General features: G+C 39.8%; 1 protein-coding gene across 6 annotated transcripts in view; it reads left to right on the top strand.

Annotated features, from left to right (window-relative positions):
- The window catches only part of chl1b (cell adhesion molecule L1-like b), a 254285-nt gene that overhangs the window by 114647 nt on the left and 114484 nt on the right, over nt 1-25154 (top strand). For 5 of the 6 annotated variants that reach the window (XM_061874747.1, XM_061874748.1, XM_061874744.1 and 2 more), the window contains exon 2: nt 24104-24288. In XM_061874747.1, the coding sequence (XP_061730731.1) occupies nt 24189-24288 (100 nt within the window). In that variant the 5' untranslated portion in view covers nt 24104-24188. Of the gene's footprint in view, nt 1-16223; nt 16340-24103; nt 24289-25154 lie in introns of those variants that run through there. The other variant, XM_061874746.1, reaches the window with a different exon arrangement.

The raw sequence follows: 25154 nt of genomic DNA, 5'->3' as shown, positions 1-25154 counted from the left end.
AATAGACACTTTCGTCATTTTGACAAGAACAAGAAAGTTTGATCACATTACGCCTTTACTGTATATACCTTTATATACATATATACATACATATATACCTATACTGTATATACCTTTATATACATATATACATACATATATACCTATACTGGCTCACCTGCACTGGCTTCCTGTGCACTTAAGATGTGACTTTAAGGTTTTACTACTTACGTATAAAATACTACACGGTCTAGCTCCATCCTATCTTGCCGATTGTATTGTACCATATGTACCGGCAAGAAATCTGCGTTCAAAGCACTCCGGCTTATTAGTGATTCCCAAAGCCCAAAAAAAGTCTGCGGGCTATAGAGCTTTTTCATTTCGGGCTCCAGTACTCTGGAATGCCCTCCCGGTAACAGTTCGAGATGCTACCTCAGTAGAAGCATTTAAGTCTCACCTTAAAACTCATTTGTATACTCTAGCCTTTAAATAGACTCCCTTTTTAGACCAGTTGATCTGCCGTTTCTTTTCTTTTTCTTCTATGTCCCACTCTCCTTTGTGGAGGGAGTCCGGTCCGATCCGGTGGCCATGTACTGCTCGCCTGTGTATCGGCTGGGGACATCTCTGCGCTGCTGATCAGCCTCCGCTTGGGATGGTTTCCTGCTGGCTCCGCTGTGAACGGGACTCTCGCTGCTGTGTTGGATCCGCTTTGGACTGGACTCTCGCGACTGTGTTGGATCCATTATGGATTGATCTTTCACAGTATCATGTTCTCATATGTTCTCATAGTCATCAGTATCATCAGTATCACAGTATCATGTTCTCATAGTCATCATTGTCACCGACGTCCCACTGGGTGTGAGTTTTCCTTGCCCTTATGTGGGCCTACCGAGGATGTCGTAGTGGTTTGTGCAGCCCTTTGAGACACTAGTGATTTAGGGCTATATAAGTAAACATTGATTGATGATTGATTGATGTGTTGCCTTTGTTATAAGACTTGTATTTTTGGTCCAATATGGCTCTTTCAACATTTTGGGTTGCCGACCCCTGGTTTAAGCAAATGTCTCCTCTGAAGAAATATATTTATAAACTTTAGTATCCAGTATAAATACCAACTCGGCAGTGTAAATCCCAACTGTTTGGTGTACATAATCATTCCAACGGATATCAACACAACCTCCGTTCGACCCTGCGAGGTAACAAGAACTGTGTCACACATCCGACAGCTGTGTCATACAGCCTATACTCTGTAATATTGTCCAGATGCTCCGTTAGAAGACAGCAGGAAATACAAAAACCGGCGAAGAACGTCTCCTGTCACAAACAATCCAAACATGTCAAGACAACTACGGATTTACTTTTGTTCCCGTTCCAGTTTAAATTGTTGTAGACTTCAACAAAAATGCCTCTGTACTAATGCAAGGACATCCTGGGATGGACGAGTCGTCAATAATAAGGGGAATTGTCAGCTCTGGTCAAAGTGAATGAACGGATGAGAATGCCGTGCTAGGTCACATTCAATATCATTCCTGCTTTGCAATCCAACTTGTGATTAATCTATCTGCTGTGCAGTGAGCCAGGAGCCCACACTAATTTGATTACTGTCCCAAGCAGGGGGCTCTCCTGTGGGGCTTCAAAGAGGGCAGATCAGAGGTGACTGTATGTGAGGACAAAGCTGCACTGCAAAAAGTCAGTGTTCAAAAACAGGAATAAAAAATACAAAAATTAGGGGTATTTTATTCGAACTAAGCATAATTACTCAGCTACTCAGTGGGTTAGTGGTTAGAGTGTCCGCCCTAAGATCGGTAGGTTGGGAGTTCAAACCCCGGCCGAGTCATACCAAAGACTATAAAAAATGCCTCCCTGCTTGGCACTCAGCATTAAAAGGGAGTATTATCACCAAACCTATGCAAGCGTCAATATATACCTTGATGTTGCAGAAAAAAGACCATGTATTTTTTTTACAGATTTTCGAACTCTAAATGGGTGAATTTTGGCAAATTAAACGTCTTTCTGTTTATCGATCTTTTACCGATGACGTCAGAACGTGACGTCACCGAGGTAACATACCCGCCATTTTCATTTTCACATTACAAACACCGGGTCTCAGCTCTGTTATTTTCCGTTTTTTCGACTATTTTTTGGAACCTTGGAGACATCATGCCTGGTCGGTGTGTTGTCGGAGGGTGTAACAACACTAACAGGGAGGGATTCAAGTTGCAACACTGGCAAGAAATCTGCCGCCAGACCCCCATTGAATGTACCAGAGTGTCTTCACATTTGACCGGCGATGCTAAGACAGACATGGCACAGAGATGTATGGATAACCTGCAGATGCATTTGCAACCATTAAGTCAACGGAATCACAAAGGTGAGTTTTGTTGATGTTGTTGACTTATTTGCTAATCAGACATATTTGGTCACAGCATGACTGCCAGCTAATTGATGCTAACATGCTACGTTAATCGATGTTAACATGCTATTTACGCTAGCTGTATGTACATTTGAAACTAGATACCCACATTTAATGCGAAACAAACACTTACCAATCGACGGATTTAATTTGCTCCAGTGTCACAAGATGCGAAAGTCCTGATCGTTCGGTCCGCACATTTTACCGGCGATGCTAATAAGGCAGCCATGCTATGGGCCACTTCATTAGGTACACCCACGCTATGGCCGAAAACCGTCAATAGCTATTCGCTCAATAGCTTCAATTTCTTCTTCAATTTCGTTTTCGCTATCTGCCTCCATACTCCGACCATCTGTTTCAATACATGCGTAATCTGTTGAATCGCTTAAGCCGCTGAAATCCGGGTCTGAATCCGAGCTAATGTCGCTATATCTTGCTGTGGTAACCGCCATGTTGTTTGTATTGGCAGCCCTGTATGACGTCACAGGGAAATGCAGTCGCATCGCAAATAGTGAAAATCAAGAACTTTAAAGCTTTTTTTAGGGATATTCCAGGAGGTGTAACATTTTGAAAAAAACTTAGAAAAATAAAACAAGGCACTGGGAACTGATTTTTATTCTTTTTAAGCCTTTTGAAATTGTGATAATGTTCCCCTTTAAGGGTTGGAATTGGGGGGTTAGATTACCATAAATGATTCCCGAGCGCGGCACCACTGCTGCCCACTGCTCCCCTCACTTCCCAGGGAGTGATCAAGGGTGATGGGTCAAATGCAGAGAATAATTTTGCCACACTTAATGTGTGTGTGACAATCATTGGCACTTTAACTTTAACTTTAACTTTAACTTTAATGATCTGCCAATAGAACAAGAACATTTGGCTTGTCAAGACTTTCCAAAACAAGTAAATAATAATAATAAAGGATGTTGTAGTCGTAATGATTTGTGCAGTCCTTTGAGACATTTGTGATTTGGGGCTATATAAATAAACATTGATTGATTGATTGATTGATTGAAATGGGTTGTACTTGTATAGCGCTTTTCTACCTTCAAGGTACTCAAAGCGCTTTGACACTACTTCCACATTTACCCATTCACACACACATTCACACACTGATGGAGGGAGCTGCCATGCAAGGCGCTAACCAGCACCCATCAGGAGCAAGGGTGAAGTGTCTTGCTCAGGACACAACGGACATGACGAGGTTGGTACTAGGTGGGGATTGAACCAGGGACCCTCGGGTTGCGCATGGCCACTCCCCACCGCGCCACGTCGTCCCCGTAAAAGTAGCTAACCTCATTGAACCCCAAAATACCTTAAAATAATGTATTTTGTTTTGTTATGTTCTGTTGGTTTAAGACTTATTTTGAAGAAAACGCTGTCATGCATTTTTTAAATTAAAGTGCTGCATATGCTTGAAATGATCAAATTACGTAAATACTCATTATAAATATGCCTGTTACTACTTTACATATTTACTTACATTATGTATATAAAATCATAATGGCAATGTTTAGTTGTTTTCCAAAGGCGTTACAGGCAGAATAGCACGGCTGCCATAGACTCCAATATAAGCTGACCTTTAATTGCATTTGTTTAATATTTAAAATTCATTAAAAAAAAAAATACATCCATCGTCATGTCCTTAATATTGATTGTGAACAAAAGGCAAAATATTTTGTATGATGATCAAGAAACACAAAAGCAGAAATACACAACTGCAAATAAAGCTTTAAAGTAAGCATATCCTAAGGGGTATGTAAATCAAAATTGTTTTTTACAATTGGCTGTGTCTTTTCCATGATGAGGGTGAGTGCATAATGTGCTAAATGGCTAACTGAATGATTGTATAAGTGCGCTTCATTTAATGTAAACAATTTCATTGATCGGATTGACGAGGCTAAAATTATGGTGAAGCTTGAAAATATGGTAAAATCCATAAATTTGCTGCTGCGTTGTATAAAAATCAGGGTTCAAAGCCTGGGAAAAAATCTAGCAGTTTATAGTCCGGAAGTTTTTGTCATCTATCGACAATATTTCATATTTCTGATTTTCTGTTTGGAATTTCGCCTTCAAATTGCTTAACGCAAAAAACCAAGTGCCGATGAAAACTGTTATTTTGTCCATGAAAATGAAAATGATGACTTTGTATAAGAACACTTACCTGACGTAAAATGATCAAAATAAGCATTTTCAATTTTTCTGAACGACATGCAAGATTAAATATACAGTCTAAATGTCTTAGAGCAGAGATTCTCAAAATGTTTAAATATTTGATGAATTATTTAATAACAGTGTTTTAATCTCCCGTATTCAAACACAGTGTTACTGTTCAAACTCTGTGTAATGTTACAGTGGCCAACAGTGTTAAATCTATTGCTAAATAAAACCTATGCCTGCTTTTAAATGAATACTTGGGCCTACTACGCTACTATATTTGAATGTTGGTCATTTTGGTGGTAGTTGGAGAGCTAAGTGTTTTCTGGGGTAGTAATTGGTGAAAAATACAGTCTTATAGGGTTCATTTTGGGTCAGGTAGGTTGCTGTTTTAGTTGATATTGAACACAGAGGTCACATTTAGTCCATTCTATCAGTCCAGGATTTATATCAGTCCCCAATTGAGCCTCGTTTCCTCCTTCATTCTCCTCTAACAGTCCTCTAAGGTTCGTCGGCCTGCTTATGCTACGCTACACACTCCTGAAATATTAATGGGGGCATAATTGAACTGCCACACTATTGAAGAGCAGGAAAATTGAGCAATTACAGAAGCAAATCATCTAATATTGTTACCACTTTCCAATCTCATTTAGCGCCTTGTTTTAGATTGTGTCCGACCAATAATGTTTTTAATAATAGATGACATGCATGAGGAAACTTGTAGTGGCAAACAGATTCTACTTATTTCTGCCAAAGCTTAACACAAAACACTCAATTGGGGAATTGCGGAAAGAAAGAAAAACATACCGTAATTTTCTGGACTATAAGGCGCACCTAAAATATGTTTTTTTTCTCAAACCTCGACAGTGCGCCTTATAACCCGATGCGTTTAATGTACGGAATAATTCTGGTTTTGTTTACCGACCTCTAAGCAATTTTATTTGGTGCATGGTGTAATGATAAGTGTGACCAGTAGACGGCGGTCAAACATGAGATACATGTGTAGACTGCAATATGATGGCAATATGACTCAAGTAAACAACACCAACATTTTATATGTTCAAATGAAAATATAGAATATTACACACGGTGCTCAAAAATCCATCAAAATGTTTTAGTACGACTTTATTAAGCTATGGCGCCGCACCTCTTCATGGATAGTCGGCACATTAAACACACAAGTATTTTTATGGTGTGTATATAAGGTAAAACATATTATCTGGCGTTTTGTTTCGCAATATTATGCAAAAGCAACTTTACTTACCTTCTGGTACCTGCTGATCTGTATTTGGGATCTGCATAAGTCCTGAACATTTCCGCCTTATTATCCGGTGCGCCCTTTGTTCCGTAAAATGCGGTACATTATTTTTACTTTACCTCATAAAACTACAATAGTAATTGTAGATTGTATATTGTTTTCAATGGAATATTCATTATTTAAAAGTTTGTCTTTAAAAGGCATATTACATGATAACATTTCTCTGATAAAATGTATTTCAATGGGCGGCACTGTTTTCACCAAGGTACCAATAATGTTAACTTTAGCCATTTTTTATTTGGGCATTTTTGTCCCAATCCGCCCCTGCTTGAAAATTATGTTATAATATCATTAGATCTCGTTCTCATGAACCCACAATCGTGTATTCTCACATCTGTAGTAATGACTTACCAATTAATCTTGGCATGTTTATTAGTACTAAAATGCCACCACCTCTTTGTTTCTATCACAAGTCATTTGTTAACCATCTTTCAAAGAAAGAATGTTGATTTGGAGGCAACCAGAACCAGATCCAGCAACCATAACGTGCGCAACAACAAACAACATTGTTTGTAAAGTAAATGTTTCGTCATAATATAGTTCGAAAAATTGCGTGTGTCCGCCTTTGTAGTCCGTGACTACTACAAAGTCAATAAGCTTCTTCTTTTTCTCTTTCTTTTTGTTGTAGGACATTCATCCACCGATGTTACCATTTCTAATATGAAGTAGTGAAAAGTTCTTACATACAGTATATCTGTCAGTAAACTCGCCATGAAAGCGCTAAAACATACCCGTGTTGTGAGTTACATTATTCACTCAAGGATCTTTAGTTATTAGAGCGTTCCGATTGGACGGTTTTTCATGGGACACATTTCAGGCCTTGTTGTTGTTTCCGGATGAGGAGATGCTGCTCCGTTATTGATTTAAATAAAGTCTGACTGTCATTAAAACAGTTAGCTCCATCTTTTGGCACTTCTTCCACTCCCGTCCTTGCACGCTACACCGCTACAAATAAGATGACGCGGAAATTTCGCTGCCATAAATAAATAAAACTGCCCACAAAACGATGCAACATTTTGACCAAAGAACTACCATTACATGTTATGTAGACCACTAGGAAGTGTTTTCCATTTAGACATATATGATAATAATAATAATAATATGACTCATTTAATGCGCCCTATAGTCGGGTCCGCCTTATATATGAAAAACATCAGGAATAGACCATTTATTGGCAGTGCGCTGTATGTTCTGGAAAATATAATATTTTTTTGTGTTGTTTTATTTTTTTTCATGTAATGTGGACAAATCAGGCTTTCACACCAAAAAATTAAGCAATGACATTTGAACACCTTTTTATTCCTATTGTCTTTTTCTTTAAAGGGGAACATTATCAGCAGACCTATGTAAGTGTCAATATATACCTTGATGGTGCAGAAAAAAGACCATCTATTTTTTTAACCGATTTCCGAACTCTAAATGGGTGAATTTTGGCGAATTAAACGCCTTTCTGTCTATCGGGCTGGAGGCGATGACGTCGGAATGTGACGTCGCCGAGGTAACACACCCACCATTTTCATTTTCAACACATTACAAACACCGGGTCTCAGCTCTGTTATTTTCCGTTTTTTTGATTATTTTTTGGAACCTTGGAGACATCATGTCTCGTCGGTGTGTTGTCGGAGGGTAGAACAACACTGACAGGGAGGGATTCAAGTTGCACCACCGGCCCGAAGATGCCAAAGTGTCTGCCGCCAGACCCCCATTGAATGTGCCAGAGTGTCTCCACATTTTACCGGCGATGCTAAGACAGACATGGCACAGAGATGTATGGATAACCTGCAGATGCATTTGCAACGATAAAGTCAACGAAATCACAAAGGTGAGTTTTGTTGATGTTGACTGCTAGCTAATCGATGCCAACATGCTACGCTAATCGATGCTAACATGCTATTTACCGGCGGGGCTAAAGCAGACACGGCACAGAGATGTATGGATAACCTGCAGATGCATTTGCAACTATATTACGTTTCCTTCCACCCACATTTAATGCGAAACAAACACTTACCAATCGACGGATTTAAGTTGCTCCAGTGTCACAAGATGCGAAAGTCCTGATCGTTTGGTCCGCACATTTTACCGGCGATGCTAACGCAGCTATTCGGCCATCCTATGGCTATGAATAGCGTCAATAGCTTCAGTTTCTTCTTCAATATTTTCATACTCCAACCATCTGTTTCAATACATGCGTAATCCGTTGAATCGCTTAAATCGCTGAAATCCGAGTTTGAATCCGAGCTAATGTCGGTATATCTTGCTGTGGTATTCCCATTGTTTGTTTACATTGGCAGCACTGTGTGACGTCACAGGGAAATGGCCAGTGTCTTCGCAGAGAGCCGAAAATAAGGAACTTTAAAGCTTTATTTAGGGATATTCCGAGACCGGTAAAATTTTGAAAAAAACTTCAAAAGACACAACAAGCCACTGGGAACTGATTTTTATTGTTTTTAACCCTTTTGAAATGATGATAATTAGAGCGAACTACTTGTCATGGAGGAGTGTGGAGCTTCCATCACAGGTCTTTAGCAAAGACAATATTTTAATCCGGGCTGACAAGACGACGAGCCGCTTAATCCTATTACAGGCTTGCACAGTAAACTACAGGACGCCCCCACTCGCACGTCTGTTGTCTTTGTGTGAGAAAGCAGCATATGCCGCCAGCTCGCCTACTGTAGTGAACTTTGTATTCTTACTCCCGGATCCCGCCCGCTCGAAAAATAAAAAAACACACACCCGCAAGTGCGTGAAATACCCTTGGAAACAACTTGTCTGTGTTTCTTCTTCCATCTGGGTCTGGTGGATTGGATGCTGCATTAGTAAATATGTTTGAGGGTCAAAGCAAACGGGCAAAGCCAGACCAGATGGTAGGAATATGACCGTCGAGCTTGCCAGAAATATAAGACAGGTTAGCCAGTTTTTGTTTACCTCCTGCAAAATGATTGAATGCCTCATAAAGATCTGAGATTTGTAGCAACAACTGTCATTTTCTCTCCCTGTATAGAACATGCATTCATCATCACACTAGTGCGGAGCCCCTAAAGCAGGGGTCTTGAACTCACTTCACCGGGGGGGGGCCACTGGATGCAGAGTCTTGGTGAGGCTGTGCCGCGAGAAAAGAAAATATTGCAGCGTGCCGGAAGAGTTAGTGCTGCAATGGGTTCTGGGTATTTGTTGTGTTGTGTTTATGTTGTGTTACGGTGCGGATGTTCTGCCGAAATGAGTTTGTCATTCTAGTTTGGTATGGGTTCACAGTGTGGCGCTTATTTGTAACAGTGATAAAGTTGTTTATACGGCCACCTTCAGTGTGACCTGTATGGCTGTTGACCAAGTATGTCTTGCATTCATTTGTGTGTGTGAAAAGCCGTAGATGTTATCTGACTTGTGCCTTTAAGGTTTATTGGCACTCTGTACTTCTCCCTACGTCCGTGTACCACTCCGGAAAGCAGTGTTTTAAAAAAGTCGTACATTTTATTTTTTGAAACTGATACCGATAATTTCCGATATCACATTTTAAAGCATTTATCGACCGATAATATCGGCAGTCTGATATTATTGGACATCCCTACAAATAACGGTTTGAGTTGGTCCAGGTTATTGGGGACTGTGATTACTGACGGACAGGTGTCGCGGTGTGTAAGAAAACCCTTGTCTCCATGACAACATGTCTGTCGCTTCCACTCATTTGCCGCTTTTCCACAAGCGCAGGGGTAGGCAACCCAGAACATTGAAAGAGACATTTTGGAGCCAAATAACACAACGTTGTCAAGCGCCATTCATTTAAAACTAGACTTTCATATTAAGGTGGGGGCCGCAAAATAACGTCACGTGGGCCGGGTGTCTGAGACCCCTGCCCTAATGGGACATGAATGTTTTGCAAGATCTCGCAATACTTTTTTCAAGATTTCGCAATAATTTTTGCGAGATTTCACAAAAGTATGTTTTCCTATGTCAGTGAACCGGAAGTAAAACAGTTAAAAAGTTAAAGTACCAATCATTGTCACACACACACTAGGTGTGGTGAAATTTGTCCTCTGCATTTGACCCATCCCCTTGTCCACCCCCTGCGAGGTGAGGGGAGCAGTGGGCAGCACTGGTGCAGCGCCCGTGAATCATTTTTGGGGATTTAATCCCCAATTCTAACCCTTGATGCTGAGTCCCAAGCAGGGAGGTAATGGGTCCCATTTTTATAGTCTTTGGTATGACTCGACATAGTAGCCATTACGACGAGAACGCACCATCGCCCTGAGTATTCTTTTCAGATGCCTCTCACTGACAGATTTAAACACAAACTATCTATTAAACAGAACAAAAAGCATTCATTACAGTACACATAATATTGTGAGAGTCCAGTCCATAGTGGATCTAACATAATAGTGTGAGAGTACAGTCCATACTGGATCCAAATTAATAGTGTGAGAGTCCAGTCCATAGTGGATCTAACATAATAGTGTGATAGTCCAGTCCATAGTGGATCTAACATAATAGTGTGAGAGTACAGTCCATACTGGATCTAAATTAATAGTGTGAGAGTCCAGTCCATAGTGGATCTAACATAATTTTGTGAGAGTACAGTCCATAGTGGATCTAACTTAATAGTGTGTGAGTCCAGTCCTAAGTGGATCTAACATAATAGTGTGAGAGTCTAGTCCATCGTGGATGTAACATAATAGTGTGAGAATTCAGTCGATAGTGGATCTAACATAATATTGGGAGAGTCCAGTCCATAGTGGATTTGACATCATAGTTTGAGAGTCCAGTCCATAGTGGATCGAACATTATAGTGTGAGAGTCCAGTCCATAGTGGATCTAGCATAATAGTGTGAGAGTACAGTCCATAGTGGATCTAACATAATAGTGTGAGAGTACAGTCCATAGTGGATCTAACATAATAGTGTGAGAGTACAGTCCATACTGGATCTAAATTAATAGTGTGAGAGTCCAGTCCATAGTGGATCTAACATAATTTTGTGAGAGTACAGTCCATAGTGGATCTAACTTAATAGTGTGTGAGTCCAGTCCTAAGTGGATCTAACATAATAGTGTGAGAGTCCAGTCCATAGTGGATCTAACATAATAGTGTGAGAGTACAGTCCATACTGGATCTAAATTAATAGTGTGAGAGTCCAGTCCATAGTGGATCTAACATAATTTTGTGAGAGTACAGTCCATAGTGGATCTAACTTAATAGTGTGAGAATTCAGTCGATAGTGGATCTAACATAATATTGGGAGAGTCCAGTCCATAGTGGATTTGACATCATAGTTTGAGAGTCCAGTCCATAGTGGATCGAACATTATAGTGTGAGAGTCCAGTCCATAGTGGATCTAGCATAATAGTGTGAGAGTACAGTCCATAGTGGATCTAACATAATAGTGTGAGAGTACAGTCCATAGTGAATCTAACTTAATAGTGTGAGAGTCCAGTCCATAGTGGATCTAACATAATAGTGTGAGATTCCAGTCCATATTGGATCTAACATAATATTGGGAGAGTCCAGTCCATAGTGGATCTGACATAATATTGGGAGAGTCCAGTCCATAGTGGATTTGACATCATAGTGTGAGAGTCCAGTCCATAGTGAGTCCAACATAATATTTTGAGAGTAAATCCATAGTGAATCTAACTTAATAGTGTGAGAGTCCAGTCCATAGTGGATCTAACATAATAGTGTGAGAGTCCAGTCCATCGTGGATGTAACATAATAATGTGAGTTTAGTCCATAGTGGATCTAACATAATAGTGTGAGAGTCCAGTCCATTGTGGATCTAACATAATAGTGTGAGTTTAGTCCATAGTGGATCTAACATAATAGTGTGAGAGTCCAATCCATCGTGGATCTAACATAATAGTGTGAGAATTCAGTCCATAGTGGATCGAACATAATAGTGGGAGTCCAGTCCATAGTGGATCCAACATAATATTGGGAGAGTCCAGTCTATAGCGGATCAAACATAATAGTGTGAGAGTCCAGTCCATAGTGGATCTAACATAATAATGTGAGTTTAGTCCATAGTGGATCTAACATAATAGTGTGAGAGTCCAGTCCATTGTGGATCTAACATAATAGTGTGAGTTTAGTCCATAGTGGATCTAACATAATAGTGTGAGAGTCCAATCCATCGTGGATGTAACATAATAGTGTGAGAATTCAGTCCATAGTGGATCTAACTTAATAGTGTGAGAGTCCAGTCCATAGTGCATCTAACATAATAATGTGAGTTTAGTCCATAGTGGATCTAACATAATAGTGTGAGAGTCCAGTCCATAGTGGATCTAACATAATGGTGTGAGAGTCCAGTCCATAGTGGATCTGACATAATAGTGAGCGTCCAGTCCATAGTGCATCTAACATAATAATGTGAGTTTAGTCCATAGTGGATCTAACATAATATTGTGAGAGTCCAGTCCATAGTGGATCTGACATCATAGTATGAGAGTCCAGACCATAGTGGAGCTAACATAATATTGTGAGAGTCCAGTCCATAGTGGATCGAACATAATAGTGAGCGTCCAGTCCAGTACTTCTATCGGTCAGTAGACTCGTTCTTGAAGCGCCAATAAACTACAACAATTGATGAATGGATTAACAAGTCAAGGCTGTGATCTTACAGTGCACAATCGTAAACCTAGAAAACTCTTCGGGAACATGTGAACACAAGTGAAACTGATTTCCTTTGCCTCTGACCACTTTGTTTATCTCTCCCTGCCCCCCCACTTTGCAGAGCATCTGTCCCCTCTAATTCTTGTCCAAGCAAGGCTGGGGTTCTTGTTGGCCTTCCCACAGTGAGCAGCTTTTAACCTCCTGCCAGATTCTTCTATCTCCGGCTGCTCAGATCACTGTTGAAAGGGGCGGGGATTAAGAAGAGCCTGGGGTCTTTAAATCAAGCAAGCTTGTGTGCACCGCATAAGTCCAATCGGCAGGATAGCCCTTACTTCAATGTAGACTTGGGCAGTCCCAGTTAGTCAAGTTATTCGCCGGAGGCAGTGGGAGGTCTAAATAAATGTTTAATAGGGGGGAGAACAAATTAAACCAGAAGGCAAATGATCAAGCAGAGTTTGAAGAAAATGTAATCCATGGTCTTAAGTGGGACAGGTTTTAGCAAATCTACACATTCAGCAAACAGTCTTTTGGGGATTCTTACTCCCTCTCAGCCCTCCTCTCTGTACCGGGTCGAACACATAAACAAAGCGAAAGCCAATTAATGTGAGCAGCTACCGTTTGAATTTTAATCAGTGTTCAGCAACATAAATCAAAATGTCTGGGAAACGTTGGAACAAAAGGAAACCGCGGGCATTTTTTTCAGGGTTTCTTGTATCAGGAGACAGCAATCTTCAGTTGTGCTTCAAGTCAATGATTGAGTGTGTGAAGTATGCAACGCCAACCTGTATGGTCCTGAACCTCAGTGCTTGATGAATGTAGGTGGAGCTGAGGTCACAAGCTGGTTCCAAATGCTAATACTGAGCCACGAGGCCCCTTGTTAATACCATTAACTTGAAACATGGTTGTAAAGTTCAAGGGTGCGTTCTCATTTTGAAAACAGTTCTGCGCAGAATTAATTAAATTGGATCTTTGGTCAATTATTCATTATATCTCCTGAGTAACGGTTTGACCCCCTAGTCCAGGGGTCGGCAACCCACGGCTAAAGAGCCGCATGCTGCTCTTTAGCGCCGCCCTAGTGGCTCTCTGGAGCTTTTTCAAAAATGAATGAAACATGGAAACGGATGAGGAAAAAAATATTTCTGTAGGACAAACATGACACAAACCTCCCTAATTTTTATAAAGCACACTGTTTTTATTAACCTTTGTCTTGTGTTAGGGTCGGCACCGACCCGTTTTAGTTTTTAAATGCATAAAAGAACCACATAAATTTATTTTTTTGCATCAAGGCTTTTTGAGTTTGTCAGGAACCGATATTTTAACAAAACAAAACATTTTTTTGTTGTTCACTAAATTACAAAATGCTCTGGTCGAAATTATGACCTTGGTGTTGTTAGTGTCAGTTTTGACCCAGTTATTAAAAATAAGATTACCAAACAATAATTAAAGCCAAAACTGAACACACTAACAGCGAGCTCCTCTCCCAATCATGAAAAATTTTGGGGATTCTCATTTTACCTTGTAGGACAAACATGACACAAACCTCCCTAATTTTTACAAAGCACACTGTTTTTATTAACCTTTGTCTTGTGTTAGGGTCGGCACCGACCCGTTTTAGTGTTTAAATGCATAAAAGAAACACATAAATTTATTTTTTTGCATCAAGGCTTTTTGAGTTTGGCAGAAACCGATATTTCAACAAAACAAAACATTTTTTTTGTTTTTCTCTAAATTACAAAATGCTCTGGTCGAAATTATGACCTTGGTGTTGTTAGTGTCAGTTTCGACCCAGTTATTAAAAATAAGATTACCAAACAATAATTAAAGCCAAAACTGAACACACAAACAGCGAGCTCCTCTCCCAATCATGAAAAATTTTGGGGATTCTCATTTTACCTTGTAGGACAAACATGACACAAACCTCCCTAATTTTTACAAAGCACACTGTTTTTATTAACCTTTGTCTTGTGTTAGGGTCGGCACCGACCCGTTTTAGTTTTTAAATGCATAAAAGAAACACATGAATGTATTTTTTTGCATCAAGGCTTTTTGAGTTTGGCAGAAACCGATATTTCAACAAAACAAAACATTTTTTTTTGTTTTTCTCTAAATTACAAAATGCTCTGGTCGAAATTATGACCTTGGTGTTGTTAGTGTCAGTTTCGACCCAGTTATTAAAAATAAGATTAAAAAAGAATAATTAGAGCCAAAACTGAACAAACTAACAGCGAGCTCCTCTCCCAATCATGAAAAATTTTGGGGATTCTCATTTTACCTTGTAGGACAAACATGACACAAACCTCCCTAATTTTTACAAAGCACACTGTTTTTATTAACCTTTGTTTTGTGTTAGGGTCGGCACCGACCCGTTTTAGTTTTTAAATGCATAAAAGAAACACATGAATTTATTTTTTTTGCATCAAGGCTTTTTGAGTTTGTCAGGAACTGATATTTCAACAAAACAAAACATTTTTTTGTTTTTCTCTAAATTACAAAATGCTCTGGTCGAAATTATGACCTTGGTGTTGTTAGTGTCAGTTTTGACCCAGTTATTAAAAATAAGATTATCAAACAATAATTAGAGCCAAAACTGAACAAACTAACAGCGAGCTCCTCTCCCAATCATGAAAAATTTGGGGGATTCTCATTTTACCTTGTAGGACAAACATGACACAAACCTCCCTAATTTTTATAAAGCACACTGTTTTTATTAACCTTTGTCTTGTGTTAGGGTCGGCACCGACCCGTTTTAGTTTTTAAATGCATAAAAGAACCACATAAATTTATTTTTTTGCATCAAGGCTTTTGAGTTTGGCAGAAACCGATATTTCAACAAAACAAAACATTTTTTTGTTTTTCTCTAAATTACAAAATGCTCTGGTCGAAATTACGACCTTGGTGTTGTTAGTGTCAGTTTCGACCCAGTTATTAAAAATAAGATTATCAAACAATAATTAGAGCCAAAACTGAACACACTAACAGCGAGCTCCTCTCCCAATCATGAGAAATTTGGGGGATTCTCATTTTACCTTGTAGGACAAACATGACACAAACCTCCCTAATTTTTATAAAGCACACTGTTTTTATTAAACATGCTTCACTGATTTGAGTATTTGGCGAGCGCCGTTTTGTCCTACTAATTTCGGCGGTCCTTGAACTCACCTTAGTTTCTTTACATGTACAACTCGCTCCGACTTTCTAAAATGTGTTTTATGCCACTTCTTTTTCCGTCTCATTTTGACCACCCAACTTTTAATGTTGTGCATGATTGGACTCGTCAGACCACAGACCTCTTTTCCACTTTGCATCAACCCATCTTAGATAAGTTCAGACCCAGCAAAGCTGGCGGCTTTTCTGGGTGTTGTTGATAAATGGCTTTCGCTTTGCATGGTAAAGATTTAACATGTACTTACTGATGTAGCAACAAACTGTAGTTACTGACGGTGGCTTTCTGAAGTGTTACTGAGCCCATGTGGTGATATTTTTACAAACTGATGTCGGTTTTTGATACAGTACCACCTGAGGGATCAAAGGTCACAGGCATTCAATGTTGGTTTTCAGCCTTACTGCTTACGTGCAATGATTCCTCCAGATTCCCTGAACTTTTTGATGATACTACCGATCGTGGATGGTAGGAAAAACATGACACAAACCTCCCTAATTGTTATAAAGCACACTGTTTTTATTAAACATGCTTCACTGATTTGAGTATTTGGCGAGCGCCGTTTTGTCCTACTAATTTTGGCGGTCCTTGAACTCACCTTAGTTTGTTTACATGTACAACTCTCTCCGACTCTCTAAGATGTGTTTTATGCCACTTCTTTTTCCGTCTCATTTTGACCACCCAACTTTTAATGTTGTGCATGATTGCACAAAGGTGAGTTTTTTTGACGTTATCGACTTGTGTGGAGTGCTAATCAGACATGTTTGGTCACTGTAGGACTGCAAGCTAATCGATGCTAACATGCTATTTAGGCTAGCTATATGTACATATTGCATCATTATGCCTCATTTGTAGCTATATTTGAGCTCATTTGGTTTCTTTTAAGTCCTCTTAATTCACTTTATATCTCATGACACACTATCTGTATGTAATATGGCTTTTATTTTCATGCGGCACCAGACATGTTTGTTTTTGTATTGTTGGTCCAATATGGCTCTTTCAACTTTTTAGGTTGCCGACCCCTGCCCTAATGTATCCACATCTTTGAAAACGGTTTGTGTTAGAGCCAATAACCCTTGGGAGCATTGAGCTATAAAAGGCCTACTAAAATGAGATTTTCTTATTCAAACAGGGATGGCAGGTCCATTCTCTGTGTCATACTTGATCATTTCGCGATATCGCCATATTTTTGCTGAAAGGATTTAGTAGAGAACTTCGACGATAAATTTCGCAACTTTTGGTGCTGATAAAAAAGCCTTGCCTGTACCGGAAGTAGCAGATGATATGCGCGTGACGTCACGGGTTGTGGAGCTCCTCACATCTGTTCGTTGTTTACAATCATGGCCACCAGCAGCAAGAGCGATTCGGTTCGAGAAAGCGACAATTTCCCCGTTAATTTGAGTGAGGATGAAAGATTCGTGGATGAGAAAAAAGTGAGAGTGAAGGACTAGAAAAAAATAAAATCAAAATAAAAAGACTATATAGTGGGAGCGATTCAGATGTAAATAGACAAATTTACTAGGATAATTCAGGAAAATTCCTTACCTGCTTTTTGTGTTACTAGTGTTTTAGTGAGATTATATCGTCGTACCTTTACAACCTGAAGGTCGGTCCCGCTCCTTTCTTAAGCACCATTTGACGGGTGGTGGCGATGCCCATCTCTGCCCTTCGCAAGGGACTCTCTTTGAAACAGGATCTTTCAAAATGATCGCTGCATAATACACTGTACTTTGTGTCTGTGGTCCAATCCAACCGTGTTCGCTTGACCGCTCTGTTCCATAATAAAGCTTCACCGTCATATTTCGGGAATGTAAATAATGAAACACCGGCTGTGTTTGTGTTGCTAAAGGCGGCATCAATACACCGCTTCCCACCTACAGCGTTCTTCTTTGACGTCTCCATTAATCATTGAACAAATTGCAAAAGATTCAGCAACACAGGTGTCCATAATACTGTGGAATTATGCGATGTAAAGAGACGACTTATAGCTGTGAACGGTGCTGGAACAAAATGTCCTCTACAATCCATGACGTCACGCGCACGCGTCATCATACCGCAACGTTTTAGCATGATACTTCCGCACGAAACTTAAAATTGCAATTTAGTCAACTAAACCGGCCGTATTGGAATGTGTTGCAATGTTAATATTTCATCATTGATAAATAAACTATCAGACTGCGTGGTCGCTAGTAGTGGCTTTCAGTAGGCCTTTAAGCAAAGTGCATACTCTTGTAGACAGTGATGGGCAGTGACAAGCTATGTGTAGCTAAGCTACAACACTTAACTACAAAACCCAAAACCAGCGAAGTTGGCACAATAATTCGTAAAGAAAAACAGAAAAAAATCATCTGCAAATCCTTTTCAAGTTATATTCAATTGAATGGACTGCAAAGACAAGATACTCAATGTTCGAACTGAGAAACATTTTTGCAAATAATCATTAACTTAGAATTTAATGGCAGCAACACATTGCAAAAAAGTTGGCACAGAAGCATTTTTACCACCGTGTTACATGGCCTTTCCTTTTAACAACACTCAGTAAACGTTTGGGAACTGAGGAGACCAATTTTTGAAGCTTTTTAAGTTTAATTATTTCTCATTCTTGCTTGATGGACAGCTTAAGTGGTTCAACAGTCCGGGGTTTCCATTGTGGTATTTTTGGGATTCATATTGCGCCACACATTTTCAATGGGAGACAGGTCTGGACTACAGTGAAGTACCCGCACTCTTTTGCTATGAAGCCATGCTGTTGTAACACATGGTTTGGCATTGTCTTGCTGAAATAAGCAGGGGCGTCCATGATAACGTTGCTTGGATGGCAACATATCTCGCTCCAAAACCTGTATGTACCTTTCAGCATTAATGGTGCCTTCACAGATATGTAAGTTACCCATGTCTTGGACACTAATACACCCCCATGCCCTCACAGATGCTGGCTTTTGAACTTTGCGCCTATAACAATCCTCTTTTGTCCCGGAGAACACGACGTCCACAGTCTCCCAAAAAAATTGGAAATGTGGACTCGTCAGATCACAAAATTATTTTCCACTTTGTATCAGCCCATCTTAGATGAGCTCGGGCCTGGCGAAGCTGGCGGCGTTTCTGGTTGTTGTTGATAAATGGCTTTCGCATTGCGTAGTAAAGTTTTAACTTGCACTTACAGATGTAGCAACAAACTGTAGTTACTGACAGTGGCTTTCTGAAGAGTTCCTGAGCCCATGTGGTGATGTTTTTACAAACTGATGTCGGTTTTTGATACAGTACCGCCTGAGGGATCAAAGGTCACAGGCATTCAATGTTGGTTTTCAGCCTTGCTGCTTACGTGCAGTGGTTCCTCCAGATTCCCTAAACTTTTTGATGATACAACCGACCGTGGATGGTGAAAAACGTTCTTAAACAATTTTTTCTCACGCATTTGTTCACAAAGTGGTGACCCTCGTCCCATCCTTGTTGGTGAATGACCGAGCATTTTATGGAAGCTGCTTTAGAGCTTTTTCATTTCGGGCTCCAGTACTCTGGAATGCCCTCCCGGTAACAGTTCGAGATGCCACCTCAGTAGAAGCATTTAAGTCTCACCTTAAAACTCATTTGTATACTCTAGCCTTTAAATAGACTCCCTTTTTAGACCAGTTGATCTGCCGTTTCTCTTCTTTTTCTTCTATGTCCCACTCTCCTTTGTGGAGGGAGTCCGGTCCGATCCCGATGCCCATGTACTGCTCGCCTGTGTATCGGCTGGGGACATCTCTGCGCTGCTGATCAGCCTCCGCTTGGGATGGTTTCCTACTGGCTCCGCTGTGAACGGGACTCTCGCTGCTGTGTTGAATCCGCTTTGGACTGGACTCTCGCGACTGTGTTGGATCCATTATGGATTGATCTTTCACAGTATCATGTTCTCATATGTTCTCATAGTCATCAGTATCATCAGTATCGCAGTATCATGTTCTCATAGTCATCATTGTCACCGACGTCCCACTGGGTGTGAGTTTTCCTTGCCCTTATGTGGGCCTACCGAGGATGTCGTAGTGGTTTGTGCAGCCCTTTGAGACACTAGTGATTTAGGGCTATATAAGTAAACATTGATTGATTGATTGATTGATTATACCCAATCATGGCACCCACCTGTTCCAAATTAGCCTGTTCACCTGTGGAATGTTCCAAATAAGTGTTTGATGAGCGTCACTCAACTTTCTCAGTCTTTTTTGCCATTTTTGCTAGCTTTTTTTAGACATGTTGCAGGCATCAAATTCCAAATGAGCTAATATTCGCAAACAATAACGTTTTCCAGTTTGAACGTTAAGTATCTTGTCTTTGAAGTTTACCTAATTTGATATAGCTGAAATTGATTTTAGGCTATATCGCCCATCCCTCATATTTATGTTTTTTTTTTTTGTTCGCTTCACTATGCACGTTAAATCATTTCTTCTGCATTTATATCGCAAAAGTCAAAGCCAAGCCGCCGTATATAGGGTATCAATTTTCAGGTTTGGCTTTTAAGTGTTTCCATATTTTCAGTGTTAACTGCGGAACTATTAACTCCAGCATGATGTGGAGAGCCGAGGCAAACAAGTCAACGTACACTCATGAGGGTTTGCAGGGTACTAAAGCTGCCACACTTTACCTTTTCACTCTTGACCGCTCATGTGCTCATTAGAGTTCACACTCTGCTGTTAGCCGGGGAAATGATCCTGTGGTTTGTGTTTCGAGAGCCAGCAGGGTCTGTGAGTGCGAGCCGTACTCGGAGTGTTTCTGTCTGACAGCCATTTAGCTGCGCCTCACACCCCTCAGGCGGGACTATGAGCTGCAATAAAAATAATGCATGTGTTGCTGCATGCTCATCTGCAAAGCTTTAAAGTCGGATGTGGAGACCATGATCTAAACAGCTCTCCGATTAAATTGATTGTGGGTTTGGAATCAGAACCAAAAGTACTTTAATGATCCCAAATGGGAAATTAAGATTTTCAGCACAATCCCATTCAAGAGCGGAACAAAAAACATTACAGGGAGACAGAACAGGATCGCTGACGGGTCTGCCAACTTCCGGCAGCCCTTACAAAAAAGGTGGGAAACAAGTAAACGGTCTAAGCCTGGAGCCCCTGGAGAGTGGGTCCAGACTGAGGCTAAGGAAGAAAAAAACTTCATAGCCATATGACACATAAACGTGTTTAAGAGGGAAACATCACAGAGACATTAAAAGAGCAGAGCTAATTGAACCAGCTGCCACTCCAGCAGTGCCAATTCTACATACACAAAAGTAAAACAACCAAAAAATGATAAAACAATAATATACTTTGCACCATGCATAAACAAGCAACCAAACAAAAACATCATTTGAACACTCACACACTGTGGTGGTGTTCCATGCCATCGTCTACTAGGGTGAAGGTGGAGCATAACCAGAGACAGGAGCAGACCCAACAAAGCAACCGAGATTGCCGACTCTACCCTCAACCGCCCACCAACTCTCAGTCCGCATGGATGAGCGAGGATGCGTCCAAGGAGACCGAGGCGTCCGATACCTGTTTTTCAGCCAAGACACCGTGAAGCCTGTCCGCCCCGGTGACCAGCGCTAGCTCCGCAGGCCTGTCTCTTCATCCGCATCTCCTGTCTCTCCAAATGGAGAGACTGGAGGGACTGGCAGAGACCCAGCAGCTGGTCCTCATGGCCAAAAGGCTGCCGGGAGACTGATCCAGAAGTCACGAAAGGGCCACCCCTTGTTGCAAATCCCCAAAGGGTCCCGAACCCACCCACCCATCCATCCATCCATTCTCTACCCCTTGTCCCTTTTGGGGTCGCGGGGAGTGCTTGAGCCTATCTCAGCTGCATTCGGGCGGAAGGCAAGGGTACACCCTGGACAAGTCGCCACCTCATCACAGGGCCAACACAGATAGACAGACAACATTCACACACTAGGGACCATTTAGTGTTGCCAATCAACCTATCCCCAGGTGCATGTCTTACCCGGAGGGAACCCACGCAGTCACGGGGAGAACATGCAAACTCCACACCGAAAGATCCCGAGCCTGGGATTGAACCCAGGACCTTCGTATTGTGAGGCACATGCACTAACCCCTGTTTCACCGTGCTGCCCAGGGTCCAGTAACCAAAAGGCAAAAAAACAACCCACATTAAAACATGTGAAAAATGAAACATTTAATGTAATATTGGACATGTTCTGGACATTACTTTACTTATATCCTGATAAAAAAATACTGTATATAAGAATTGCTGGAGCAGACTTGGGGAAAGTTCTCCAATATTTGTGTGGGTGGATGACTTGAGTGCATAGGTACACTGCAAAAACTGAAATCTAAGTAAGATTAAAGATCTCAAATAAGGGTGATATTTGCTTATTTCCTGTCTGATAAAATCATTTTTCTCACTAAGCAGATTTTTTGTTAAAGTGTTTTACTTGTTTTGAGTGTTTTGGTTCTAAATGATCTCAGTAAGATGTTACAACTTATGCTTGAAACTAGAATATCAACTGTTGCAAAGCTGTGTCATCAACACACATGTATAAAAGTACTTTTTTTAAATAAAACATTTCTTATTTCAAGCATGAAATAAAAAAATCATGACTTCGACACAAATGTGTCTCAGAATTAAAACAGATGAAGTAGGTAAGTATAGGTAAATGAAGGTATAAAGTAGGTAAACATTGATAAAAGGTAAAAAAGTAAGTAAATGTAGGTAAAGAAAGGTTTAATGTTGGTGAATATTGATAAAAGAAGGTAAAAAATAGGTAAGATAAGGTCAATGAAGGTAAAAAGTAGGTAAACAGTGATAAAAGGTAAAAAAGTAGGTAAATGTAGATAAAACAAAAGGTATAAAGTTGGTAAATATTGATAAAAAAAAAGGTAAAAAGTAGGTAAGTATAGGTCAATGAAGGTGAAAAGTAAGTAAACATTGATAACAGGTAAAAAAGTAGGCTAATGTAGGTAAAAAAAAAAGGTATAAGGTTGGTAAATATCGATAAAAGAAGGTAAAAAGTAGGTAAGTATAGGTTGATGAAGGTAAAAAGTAGGTAAACAGTGATAATAGGTAAAAAATGTTGGTAAATATAGGTAAATGAGGGTAAAAAGTAGGTAAGTACAGTTGGCAAAGTACAGTAAACTGACAGTTAATATTTAAACATTTAAAACAATTTTGAACAGAAATAGTTCATGCAAAAAGAAAAAAAAAAAATATATATATATATATATATATATATATATATATATACATTTTCTACCGCTTTTTCCCTTTCGGGGTCACGGAGGGCGCTGGTGCCTATCTCAGCTACAATCAAGCGGAAGGCGGGGGACACCCTGGACAAGTCCCCACCTCATCGCAGGGCCAACACAGATGGACAGACAACATTCACACACTAGGGACCATTTAGTGTTGCCAATCAACCTATCCCCAGGTGCATGTCTTTGGAAGTGGGAGGAAGCCGGAGTACCCGGAAGGGAACCCACGCAGTCACGGGGAGAACATGCAAACTCCACACAGAAAGATCCCGAGCCCGGGATTGAACCCTGATTACTCAGGACCTTCGTATTGTGAGGCAGACGCACTAACCCCTCTTCCACCATGAAGCCCATATATATATATATATATATATATATATATATATATATATATATATATATATATATATATATATATATATATATATATATGTATATAATATGTATATAATATGTATATACATACATATATATATATATATAATATGTATATAATATGTATATAATATGTATATACATACATATATATATATATATATATATATGTATATTATTTGCCCATTAAATGACGGAAAGAGCACACACTTGGCACGATGATGTCATGCAAACCAATGGAAAAATGCATTTTTAGACTGTATGATTGCCTGAGAGGCTAGGAAACCCTAATAGTAACAAGCCGTTGCTTTGTTGCCTTTCCATTAAGAAAAATAAACACATTTTTAGTATAAGTTTGCTGGTTTCAAGAAATGTAATATCATTATGTCAAGATAATGGCACTAGCATTTATTTAATTAAAAAAAAAATTTCAACATTTTGAGAAAAAAGGTCTCATATTTGTTTTTTCTACCAGGAAAAGTGCACTTGTTATTAGTGAGAATATACTTATTTTAAGGTATTTAAGCTGATTTCACTTGTTTTGGAAAGTTTTGACAAGCCAAATTTTCTTGTTCTATTGGCAGATAATTTTGCTTAGTTCAAGTAAAATAGCCCTCATTCTTTTTTTTAAACACTGACTTTCTGCAATGTAGGTAGGAGACTTCCATGTGAATATACTTCTGTGTCGCGGCAACATTTTAATTAGGAACATAGTCACACCCGTTTGATGCAAATGAAAACATTCTGGTTACGCCTGGCTGACAGACCGAGCAGCGGGGCTTTCGGTCTCGTGGGATTTGTTGTGTCTGGGGTTTGACTTTCCCTCTGCCGGTGCATGTCGGTGGATTCATGACCGTCTCTTTTTTTGCATTCCCAGGTACCGTGTCTTGAGTGCACCGGAGACATGAACTGAGGAGACACTGGAAAGCATCATTTCCTGACGTCTGAGATCGTGGCCAATCATGACATCACAGAAGAGCTGGGGAATCGTCGGCATTCTCGCCGCAATCACGCTTTTCTGTACCTTCCACACGACTACACCCATAGATATTCCACTGGAAGGTTAGTGCTGTTTTGTGTAAAATTGACTGAATATGTTTAGTTTTTTAGATCAACCCGAAATGTACATAGTAACAAAATATTAACAATCATTATTGCATTGGCAAAAATTGTCTTGGGATTCTCTGAAATGTACATGTTTCCCCCATGCGTGTTTGAGTTTTCTCCTCCAAAAGTCCAAACATATACACGTTAGGTTAGAATGTAGCATCCAATGTCCTTGTCATTGGTGGTTAATGTGCCCCCATTGATTGGCGACCAGTTATGGGTTTTGAGCGAAGTGTTTTTAAAAGTTTGCGTGGTTGCTCTTCAAATCTTCAAAATGCCATTGCAAAGTATTGTTTTTTTTTTATCTTTTCATGTTCAGCAGCCTTTAAAGGGCAAAAACACTTTGTGGAGAATTTTGCCTAACATTCACAATCTTAATGAAAGACATGACGACGGACGATTTTGTACAAATGCATTCTAAATATTAAATGAATTCGATCAAATGTCTGATTACAACTGAGTTTATGGGGGCAATTCAATTCTGCCTATATAGCCCCTAAACTACATCCAAACACCTCTATTAGGGGTATATATGTATATATATATATATATATATATACATATATATATATATATACATATATATATATATATATATATATATATATATATGTATATGTCTTGATTGGATTATCCAGAGAATAGTGCTCGATACCGTGGTAGAGCGCAATATGTAGGTGTGGGAAAAATCACAAGACTACTTCATCTCTACAGAACTGTTTCATGAGGGGTTCCCTCAATCTCCTGATGATTGAGGGAACCCCTCATGAAACAGTTCTGTAGAGATGAAGTAGTCATGTGATTTTTCCCACACCTACATA

Source organism: Nerophis ophidion, linkage group LG16 (assembly GCF_033978795.1).
Source record: "Nerophis ophidion isolate RoL-2023_Sa linkage group LG16, RoL_Noph_v1.0, whole genome shotgun sequence".
Taxonomy (NCBI): Eukaryota; Metazoa; Chordata; class Actinopteri; order Syngnathiformes; family Syngnathidae; genus Nerophis; species Nerophis ophidion.
Note: the sequence above shows the minus strand (reverse complement) of the source record. Positions and strands in the feature narration are given on the sequence as shown.